This window comes from Salvia splendens, chromosome 1 (genome assembly GCF_004379255.2).
Source record: "Salvia splendens isolate huo1 chromosome 1, SspV2, whole genome shotgun sequence".
Lineage (NCBI taxonomy): Eukaryota > Viridiplantae > Streptophyta > Magnoliopsida > Lamiales > Lamiaceae > Salvia > Salvia splendens.
Window position 1 is genome coordinate 11,266,133 of NC_056032.1, and position 11,904 is coordinate 11,278,036.

At 37.7% G+C, this 11,904-nt stretch overlaps 1 protein-coding gene across 1 annotated transcript; it reads right to left on the reverse strand.

Moving 5' to 3' along the window:
- Positions 1-1,754: 1,754 nt before the first annotated feature.
- Positions 1,755-2,318, reverse strand: LOC121794562. Its single transcript, XM_042192810.1, has one exon. It carries the CDS (start codon positions 2,316-2,318, stop codon positions 1,755-1,757), a length of 564 nt encoding a protein of 187 aa, XP_042048744.1.
- Between the last annotated feature and the right edge of the window lie 9,586 nt (positions 2,319-11,904).

The following is an 11,904-nucleotide window of genomic DNA, read 5'->3' on the forward strand; positions in this document are numbered from 1 at the left end:
AATGCGCGTGCCCTGTAGCTTCCACCGCCTCGTCCTCCTTCTGGATTGGGTTCATCCGGATAATCTCCCTAATTTGGGATAATCCCTGCGAATGCCTCGGGGCGGAGGGACGAGCGTATGCATCCACATCAAAATGGGGTGGTTGGTACGCCGCCGACGTCGACGAACCGGAACCGGAACCACCCAAGACATTGTACAAGCCCCCCAGTCGCCAAACACGTTTATGTTAAAGCCGCCGGAGCCGCCAGAGTTTCGGTCGCCGGACATTTTGTGATGAAAATTAGAGAGGTGAGATGAAAATTGGAGAGGAAATGGAGATAATTTGAGAAGAATAGACGTGTGTTTGTGTGTATAATGAGGATGAAAGAGGAGTATTTATAGAATAAAAAAGAAAAAATAAATAAATAAAATAACCGTTGAACGGTCATATGACCGTTTTTTAATTTTTAATTTTATATTTTTTATTAAAATCGATTTTTTTAAAAAAAATTGATTTATTGCGTCAGCATAACAACGCCCACTCGCGCCGGCTAGTGGGTGTCACGCCTAGCGCCAGCCCGCGCCATGTGGCGAGTGGCGAGCTAGCGCGCCAATCGTCTCGCTGGGACGAGACGCTCGCCGAGACTGGGACGAGACGCGGGGCTGCAACACCGTCTCGTCTCGCCGAGACGGGATAGAGATGGCAACGAGACACGTTGCTGATGGCCTGAGCATGCATCTCGTTATTCTTATAAACACTATTTTATAATATGATGAATACGTGGATTTTTCATACTAGATTGTATTGAATTGTCGAGGAAAGTAGGAATCCAAAAAGATAAAACTAGTCTGTAATTTGACAATTGGACAATGTGATTATTTATCCTTAATTTTATTTTTTTTTAATTTATGTAAGAAATTTATGAACCTGTAAATCAGCATATTACTGTCATACTGAGATTTTATGGAGTGGAGGCAATATGCTATTTTTCTTTTTTTTCTTAACTTTTCTTGTAGCATTGGAGAACTGCTGGCAAAGAGATTCAAGGAACATATTGGGTTTCTGCCTTCCCAAAATTAACTCGTTTTTTCTTTGTTAACACAATTAAATAAATTAATGTATTCTAGCGTGGGACTATCGGTTTATTGTGTCTCGGCTATATTTCTATATATGTGTGCATGTGTTATTTATGATTAAAGTTGGATGATAGAAGTTAAAGCATGTATGCAATGAGGTGACTTTGTCCGTCACATTGAAAATAATATCTTACTGAGGAATTATTCCTTTTTCTTGCGTCTTAATTTAAGATGAGTTCGGAATGGTGTTATTCTCTACATTGCACATTTTATTTATTTATTTATTTATCTTTAACATTAGTTCCCCAGCATTCTAACGCGAGTTTCATGAAATTACAAGATTACGGTCACAGAGGAGTTTGTTTGATTAGATCTATTTTTTTTAAATGAAAGAAGCATTTAAAAGGTATTAAATGGTAGTAATACGTACTTCTCATTCATTTAATCCCTTTAATAACTTTTTATTTACAGTAATTTAGGATTGTATTAACAATGTAGACATCGAATACTACACACTCAACCTCACCAAATTATAGAAGGTGAAGTTGTGATCCAAAGTCATCTACATACTATTTACAAATGTATTTTTATGCTGAAACAGTACTTACCTACTTTTAAGTTTTAACTATATAAAATTATTGAAAGGGGCAAAAAAAAAAAAAGATCCCTTCTTACAGGGAAAAGGTGGAGATAAGAATTCAATCTTCTTCCCTCAAAAACCTCTGCTGCCGAGCGATGAACGCCTCCACCGTTCGCCGGAACTCTTCACTACTCATCTCTTCTGCTGCCGCCATCTTCTGGCGGGTGCGGCAGTCTACCGTCTTGCTCCGCGACAGCTTACGGCCGCCATGCACCGCCAACTTCTCGGAGCTGCTCTTGCACATCTTCGTCGAAATCACTTTGCAATCGTCGAAAACCTTCTTCTCCTCATTTTTCCGGCATTTCTCGACGAACTCCTCGTAGAAATCGGCGATCCCCTCGCCTTCCTGTGCCGAAAACTGCCCCGATTTGAAAAACAGGATGACTACGATCGCGTTTCCGAGGAGGAAAACGAATCGGGGGCTGATTAGAGCGACGGAGATTGTTCGGAAATATTCCCCGGAAAGCTTCAAAGGCAGCGCCGTCGAAAACCTAGACACGACGATCGCGAATAAGAGCAGCTCCACCACGCGAAACAAAGTCGTGATTCTCTTAACACTGCGATAACTTGAAATCGCGTTTGCTTTCTCCACCTTTACGTTCTCGAACTTGATTGAATCCATTTCTTTCCTTATGTATCACTGGATACACAGAGGGAGAGTAGTCTATCTAGTTTTGAACGTAAAGATGAAATAAATTTAATTTTTATTTTTGGTGAGATTTTGAGTAATGAGGAAAAGGGTTGAGGTGAGTGATGGATATTTATAGGGAGAGGAAATTATGTGCGTGTAGACTCTGTTTCTTTTTCCTTTGAATTTACTTTAATCAGTTAGTAGTAGTGGTTTTTGTGAAAGTGTGTCCGTGCAAACTACTGATTTGATCGAGTGTTGGAGCCGAGCTGCAGCTCAAAGAAGAGATCAAGAAATGAAGCTCGGCTTTGAGCTAGCTCGGCTAGAAAGGAGTTCGGCTAGAAAGGAGTTCGGCTAGAAAGGAGTTCGGTGAAAGGAGTTCGGTAAGCTCGGCTTACCGAGCTGGAACTAGCCTGGAACTAGCCGAGAAGAAGAAGGCAGAAGAAGGAAGCTCGGCTTTGAGCTGGAACTAGCCGAGAAGGAAGAGTTCGGTTTTGAGCCGAGTAGCGGTTATAACTAACTTTGGGAAATAGAGTTAGTTGGATTTTATTTCTTGATTGCATCTTGTATAAATAGCTCGATAGAGCTCAGTAGTGAAGTAGCAGAATTACACCATATACACACACACCCAGAGAGATTAATTCTCAAGATAGCGAGCGGTTGTGAGCGGTAGAGTGTGAGTGTGAGTTCATTGTAATTGTAAAGAGTTCATCAATAAGATTCCGGTCATCTTCTCCGTGGACGTAGGTGGTTTATCACCGAACCACGTTATATCGTTTGCGTGCTTTATTTTCTCGATTACGTGTGTGAGATCAGCGGCAACGCAACCCAACAGGTGGCGCCGTCTGTGGGAATTTCCCAAAGGAGTTCTTGATTGCTTTCTGGGATAGTTAGGGTCCAAGAATTCCGGTACTTGAGCTGATCTTGGCGATTGCCCACCGTCTGTTTGAGAAATGTCTACAGCTAAGTTTGAGGTGGAGAAGTTCACCGGGAAAAATGACTTTGGGCTGTGGAGGTTGAAGATAAAGGCCATCTTGATGCAGCAGGGCCTATGGAATATCTTGAAGAATGAAGTCGATGCCGAGAAAGAAGCGGAGGTCGATGAAAAAGAGAAAGGAAAGCTTCAGGATATGCAGTATAGAGCCTACAGCACCCTAATCTTGAATTTGTCAGATAGGGTTCTGAGGGAAGTCTCCAAAGAGGAGACAGCTGCGGGAGTATGGACAAAACTTGAGTCATTGTACATGACCAAGTCCATTACAAATCGTTTACACCTGAAGCAGAAGCTCCTTGCATTCAGATTCTCAGATGCGAGAGGAATTACAGAGCAACTTGAAGAATTTGGTAAGTGTGTAGATGATTTGAAAAATATCGATGAAATGATCAAGGATGAAGATAAAGCCTTGATGCTGCTGAATTCGCTTCCTAAGAGTTTTGAACACTTCAAGGATGCGGTGTTACTTGGAAGAGAGTCCAAGGTTACATATGAAGAAATTCATTCTGCTCTGAAAATGAAGGAATCGCATAAGAATGATTATTCCACTTCTACTAGACAAAATGATCCAGTGGCTGAGAGTCTTTTCTTGAAGAAGGGTCAGAACAAGAAAGTTTTCAACAAGAAGAAACAAAACAAAGATAAGGCTGAGGGAGAGAGGGAGACTAGAAGCTGCTACTATTGCAGAAAGCCGGGTCACTTGAAGAAGGCATGTTTTGCTTGGAAAAGGAAGCAAGAACAAGCGATCAATGCAGGTTCAAATACTGCAGATCTTGCTCAGGAAGTGGAGGCCAATGAGGCCTTGAATATACTCTCAGGGGCAAGAATTGAAGAATGTTGGATCATGGACTCGGGTTGCTCCTTTCATATATGCTCCCACAGATCCTGGTTTCAAAAGTTGACAGCACACACAGGATCAGTAATGTTGGGGAATGATCAGACATGTGATGTTAGAGGGATTGGAGAAATCAAGCTGAAGGTGAGTGATGGTAGTGTAAAAACTCTCACAGAAGTGAGGTTCATACCTCAGATCAAGAGAAACTTGATTTCTTTAGGGCTGCTGGAGTCCAAGGGCTACAGGTTTGAGTCCAGTAACGGAGTGCTCAGGGTGACAAAGGGTCCCAGAATAGTCATGGAGGCCAAAAGAAAGAATAGCCTGTATTACTTGGTGGGTGAAACCGTGATCAATGCAGCAAATGTTACTCAGTCAGAGAGCCTGGATCTGTGGCATGCTAGACTTGGGCATGTGGGGGAAAAAGGCATCAAGGAGCTTGCTAGGCTGGGTGTAATGAGGCTGGGGACATCAGAGAGGCTCAACAAATGTGAGTCTTGTATTCTTGGAAAGGCAAAAAGGCTACCATTCTCTGGTGGAAAGCACACTACAACAGCTCCCTTTGTATATGCTCACAGTGACTTATGGGGGCCTTCTCCAGCAGAATCCATAGGTGGAGGTAAGTATTTCATATCTATTATAGATGACTATTCAAGAAAGGTATGGGTTTACATCCTCAAAGAGAAGTCTCAAGCATTTGAGAGGTTTAGAGAATGGCATACTAGATATGAAAATGAGAAAGGGTCAGTGCTGAAGTACTTAAGAACTGATAATGGGATGGAGTTCTTATCTACTGAGTTTGATAGCTTCTGTAAAATGAAAGGGATAAGAAGGCATAGGACCGTGCCAAGGAACCCTCAACAGAACGGGCTGGCAGAGAGGATGAACAGGACGTTGCTAGAAAGAGTGAGATGCATGTTGTTCTACTCTGGAATGCCAAAGAAATTTTGGGCAGAGGCTGTTTCTACTGCAGCTGATCTGATTAACAAATGCCCCTCTTCATCAATTTCTAATGAGACTCCTGATCAGAGATGGTATGGAACTTTGGGAGACTACTCAGGCTTGAAGATTTTTGGGTGTGCGGCTTATGCACATATCAAGCAGAATAAGTTGGAACCAAGAGCAAGAAAATGTGTGATGTTGGGATACCAAGATGGAGTGAAGGGATATAGGTTATGGAATATGGATGAAGGGGGTCAGAATATCATTGTGAGTAGAGATGTAGTGTTCGATGAAGGAGAAATGCCATTCAAGAAAAGTAAAGCACCCCCTGGTGGTGACAGTAGCTCTAGCATTCAAGAGTTTGAGTTTGATGAGAAATCTGCTTGGTCTGATGCTGATGAGGATGTTGAAATCTCTGAACACCAAGAAGAAGGTGGAGCTTCCAGTTCTCAGTCAGATGAAAACACAAGAGGTGGAGATCCATCAAATCAAGGAAACAGAAGAAATCCAAGAAGGAATGCAGGCTTGCCCAGCAGGTTTTCAGATTATGATATGAGCTTCTTTGCTCTTTGTATAGCAGAGGTGCTCATGTTCTCAGAGCCTTCAACCTATGAAGAAGCCATAAAATGCAAAGAAAGTCAGAAGTGGATCAGAGCCATGGAAGAAGAAATAGAGTCCTTGTTGAGAAATGGGACTTGGATTCTGGTGAATGACCCAGGGACTCAGAAACTCATAAGTTGCAAGTGGCTATTTAAGAAGAAGGTTGAAGTTGGGGAAGTTGAAAGCATACGTTTTAAGGCAAGGTTGGTAGCTAGAGGATTCACACAAGTAGAAGGTATTGACTACACTGAGGTGTTCTCTCCAGTGGTAAAACACACCTCCATTCGGATCTTATTGGCCTTGACAGCTCATTTTGATTGGGAGCTGCATCAACTCGATGTAAAAACAGCTTTTTTACATGGGGATCTAGAGGAGACGATCTATATGATGCAGCCTAAGGGTTTTGAAAGGCCTGGAGAAGAAAAGAAGGTTTGCTTACTTAAGAAAAGCCTATACGGGCTCAAGCAGAGCAGTAGGCAGTGGAACAAGAAGTTCCATGAGCAAATGGAGCTGATGGAGTTTGAGAGATCCAGCTTTGATAGCTGTGTATATGTCAAGAGAAGTGGAGATTTGATAATAGCCTACCTGTTACTGTATGTAGATGATATTCTACTAGCTGGATCAAGCTTGAGTGAATTGCAGATTGTAAAAGATGAGCTTAAACAAAAGTTTGAGATGAAAGATCTGGGGATAGAGCTGGGAGCAGTAATGATTAATTGTGACAGCAATTCAGCCATATGCTTAGCCAAGCACCAAATGTTCCATGAGAGATCTAAACATATCGATGTAAGGAGGCACTTCATCAGAGACGAAATTCAGAGTGGGAAGATCAATGTGGTGAAGGTTCCCACTGAAGAAAATGCCTCAGACATGTTAACCAAGTCACTACCAACTTTGAAGTTCAAGCATTGCTTGAAGTTGGTGGAAATTGTGGAATGTTGAAGTATGGAACAGGATTGAGAAGGGAATCTAGATATTGATGGAGTTTTGCAAGGACAAGGTGGAGATTTGTGAAAGTGTGTCCGTGCAAACTACTGATTTGATCGAGTGTTGGAGCCGAGCTGCAGCTCAAAGAAGAGATCAAGAAATGAAGCTCGGCTTTGAGCTAGCTCGGCTAGAAAGGAGTTCGGCTAGAAAGGAGTTCGGCTAGAAAGGAGTTCGGTGAAAGGAGTTCGGTAAGCTCGGCTTACCGAGCTGGAACTAGCCTGGAACTAGCCGAGAAGAAGAAGGCAGAAGAAGGAAGCTCGGCTTTGAGCTGGAACTAGCCGAGAAGGAAGAGTTCGGTTTTGAGCCGAGTAGCGGTTATAACTAACTTTGGGAAATAGAGTTAGTTGGATTTTATTTCTTGATTGCATCTTGTATAAATAGCTCGATAGAGCTCAGTAGTGAAGTAGCAGAATTACACCATATACACACACACCCAGAGAGATTAATTCTCAAGATAGCGAGCGGTTGTGAGCGGTAGAGTGTGAGTGTGAGTTCATTGTAATTGTAAAGAGTTCATCAATAAGATTCCGGTCATCTTCTCCGTGGACGTAGGTGGTTTATCACCGAACCACGTTATATCGTTTGCGTGCTTTATTTTCTCGATTACGTGTGTGAGATCAGCGGCAACGCAACCCAACAGTTTTGATTTATTTATAATCCTTTTTACTTTCGTTTGAAGTGTACGTGATGGGTCTATCTCTTGTTTTATCTTATACTCCATATGTAGTGCTCGATTGTGTGAACTGTAATATTAATAATTTAATACTATATAAATACAAAATATATTTATAAATATAGATTTATATTAACAAATAATCACATTCCAAATGATTACATGCAATAATTATAGTAATTTATAGTACAAGGAAGGATCGATCGTGTTTAATTGAATTTAATTTAGATAACTGTAAATCTTACTACTCCCTTTGTCCTGAAAGTTTGTCCCATTTTTCTATTTCTATCTGACCCACAAAATTTGTCTCTATTTTTTTTATAGTGGACCTCATATTTCACTGATTCATTCATACCCACATTTTATTATAAAACTAATATATAAAAATAGGACTCACATTCAACTAACTTTTTGAACTCATTTTCATTACATTTCTTAAAACTCGTGTCGGATCAAAGTGGGATAATATTTAGGGGAGGGAGGGAGTAGTATATATGATCCCGTTTTGTACTTTTAATCTAAAATCCCGCTTCACAATGGTTTCATCATTTTTTTATTGAATTTTATCATTCTTTAGAGAGAAATAACAATGCATATTTTCTATATTTCAGCTAATATACTAGTAAAATATAACATTTCTTGTGTTCTTGTATTATGGAAGCTTCCACATATTAATGTGATCGTATAGTTCTCAGGCAATGATAGATTAAATGATCGGGACAGATTAGGGACGGAGACACCGGCGGCCAAGCCAGACCCCCCCCCCCCCCCTATGCAGCCGCATTTTGCCCGATCTCCGCCCCGGCTTTGGATGGCCTGAAATTTGATGTAGAAGAAGAGTAGAAGAATATCCCTAAATTGAAGAAGAAGAAGAAGAAGAAGAAGAAGAAGAAGAAGAAGAAGAAGAAGAAGAAGAAGAAGAAGAAGAAGAAGAAGAAGAAGAAGAAGAAGAAGAAGAAGAAGAAGAACTATCCCTAATTGAAGAAGACGACGCAGTGTAATTGGGTTTTCAAGTGGGTCCCTAATTTTATTTTATTGGACTTTAAGTTGGGCCTTTATATTTTATTGGTATGTAATTTTATTCGATAATGAAAAAAATAATACAGCCCTAATTGAAGCCCAAATCTAAAATTACAATAGCGGCTCTTCTCCTTCTAAAACCAGAACAGAGGCAGCGAATTATAGCATAGCTTTGGAGTCGGATTGTCGAACAGAGGCAACAAATTACAGCATGTATTTTCCAGAAAATCAAAGGTTTGATTCTTGATTGACGGTTGGATGAATGATATCTTAGTTGTATATACTGAGAGGGAAATTTTTAACAAAATTGAAAATGAGGACATCCTTCGACGGTTTCAAGAAATGGCGACACGTCGAAAAAAGTTATCATCTAGAGTCTCGTAAAAAATTGTAAAGACATTTTATTTGAGTTGAATATTTTATTATAAAAATAATAAAAATAATAATTATTATTATTTTAATTTCAGCACCGGCTTATTTGAAAGTCTAGTTCCGTCCTAGGACAGATCCAATATTAGCTTTGAAATTCTAATTACCAAACTAAAATATTAGTAAAATGCATTAAAAGTGAGTGGTGAAGAGATCAGATAAATTGCCACGTTCATGGTTCAAGTCCTAAATCAATGTTTTAAATTAAGATTTGCATTCCGAAAGTACACTTTTACTTTTAGTTAAAGTAAAGCCAACGATAAAAATAAAATTGATCAGTGATGTTGATCAGTTGATTTACATATAACGTTACAACGACCACAAATATTTTTTCCATTGCCATTGAGCTAAACTTCAAATCATGATTTGTAAAATATAGATTATTAATAAGTGTTGATTAATAAATCCAATTATGTCGCTTAATAAATACTTATAATTAGGAGTGCTGGTCGATTCACAACTCGTACATATGGATGATTACAAGGTGTCACTACAAAAATTTATTTTTTAAGAATACAAAAATAAAAACACAATTAGTTGTGTTGGAAAATTTTAAAAAATAGTTATAATTTCAAACACAAAAGATACTACTATCACTAAGTTGATGACAAATTATATTAATATTTTGTTTTATTAAGACACTTCCATTTTCATCCCTTAATTTCTGTTGAAACACTCAAAAAATTCTTTTTGAAGTGAGAGTGGTATATTTAGAAATACAAATTAACGTTCTTAATAATAGAGTATTAAAATGGACTTAGTCTTTTTTGTGCATGCATACATCTACGAAAATATTCAATTTTAATTTTAAAAGATATAAAATACTACTTATTTCTCTTAACTATTTACAAAGTTAAAAACTGTTCATTTTGGGGTGAATGTACAAAATTGCCTTGTAAATCAAATTCTTAACCAAATGTGAAATTCGCAATATAGAAACTCGGGAAAAACACTATCAAAATACAAAATATCCATTGCATCGTTGTACACTCCTGCTGCAGTGCTGCAAATATCCATTAAATATTTTAAAGTACTATTTCTTTTTTACCCGTCCACCATTATAAACTATCTTATTTCACTTTTACTATATTTGATAAGTAGGTCAAACATTCCACTAACTCATTCGATTCATATTTATTATAAATTTTATATTAAAGTAGGATCTACATTGCTAAATTTTTCTACCCATTGTTTTATAAAGTCAAACAATTTCTTAAAATCTGGACCGGTCAAATATAAGATATTTAGTCATAGACGAATGGAGTACTAATTTAAATTACATTGTTTTTGCAAGTAAAGATTTTCTACTTTACAACTTCAGATTAATTTTCAACATGCACTAATATGAATCATGCATGTTACTATATTTAACCTTTTTATGCTGTTTGTATAAATTATTTGGTGACTATATCATTATAGAGTTAATGTAGTAAACATACACATATAATCAGATTAAAAGATATCTACTCCAATAGAAAAAAAAACTTTAACCATAAATCCAGTTTTTAACACAATATTACAAAATTAGCCATATTTTTTGTCTTGCCAATTCTCCTAGACCTCTTCATTGCAGTTGGATAACTAGCTTTTTGGAGGGCAATTGTTGACCATTATTAGTTGTGGGTCTGAATGTTAGTTTTTCAGAACAAAAAGAGGAAATACGTGGCAGTTTCTTACTTAGGAAGGAAAAATGAATGAATTGAAATATATGAAGTTATTATAAACTCTTATTCATATTTGGTTCAAAAAATTTAGGTTCCAATTATTTATCGAATTATAGTTCAAATTGGGCGGTGAATTGCATAACATTTTTAGAATATTAATATATACTCCGTACTTCCGAGTATAGAATTTAGCCATTTCCTACGTGCAATGAAATATCAAAAGGAACATTTGTAAAACTCAATTCAGTATATTAGGAGACTACCTTTCTTAATTAAAACAATATGACAATTTCTATGCTATTTTTAATACTTCCTCTGTCCCGTCCCATAATTAATAAAGTAAAAGAAAATAAGATAAGAATAGTTAAAAGAGTATTGATGGATGGTGAAACTTACGTTATGAGAATATGCTATTTTTATAGAATGACTGGAAAAAGAAAATATCCTGATTTTTATTTATAAGGGATAGAGAGATGTGAGTAATTTGTAAACACTTATAGGGAAATTGTGTACTGGTTAACATACATACTGAGATTTAAGCTAGCAATATTACTTACTCAAGGAATTAATTAACAATTTATAATCCAGTTTGATGAAATTTTATCTGTTCATTATATAAGGGTGACAATCATAGAAGCATCAACATTTGAGAGAGTTACACGTGGAGGTGAAATTATCCACGCATTATTGGAAGGTTAAATCAAGACCCTGCAACTGCAAAGTAAGAGTAATAAAAAATTTAATCTTTGGGTCAGCCACGAAAGACTCGGGTTAGAATCGGGCCCTGGATGGCCCAGGGACCAGGGTTGAAACGATCCATGTTTGTGTTGACTGCGTTTCCGATATAGTCTCGGTTTAAGAGGAGGTTTGTTGGGTACAACACATCCCACATCAGATGAGTGAAGGAAATTGAAAAGTACATATAATTCATGTCCAACCTCAATTAGTTTGTGGCCTTTTAAAAGTAATCCAAAAACAAATTCGTATCATTTTGGCCCAAAGGAAAATATCAAATTAATGTTCCGGTTGACTATCCTAACAATCTTTTGTCTTTATAATAATAAATAAGAATATAAAGATAAATACACGTCTAGGGTCTACTCGATCTACCGACTACTGTGAAGTTGAAATTGAGAGATAGAGAGAGGAAATGCAATTGTGATCATCTCTCCCCGAAAAATAATGTACTACTAAAATAAAGTTTATCATAGTGAGTACTCCTAGTTAATGATAGTCGACAAAGTAACGTATCAAATCATATTTGCTTAGGTTGTCACAAACTTGAGGTTATTGTAATAAAAAAAGGGTAAAATTTACCATCAGCAAAGTATATATAGCTAAATTGTGCTCAAGTGTAAGCTACTTCACTCTTAAGAAAATGATACATTTCCAAATCTGGAGTTAATGCACGTTTGGGTCCTAAATCTTAATCCTAAGAT

Coding starts and splice junctions, on each gene's coding strand:
- LOC121794562 (XM_042192810.1), bottom strand. CDS start 2,318: ATGGATTCAATCAAGTTCGAGAACGTAAAGGTGGAGAAAGCAAACGCG.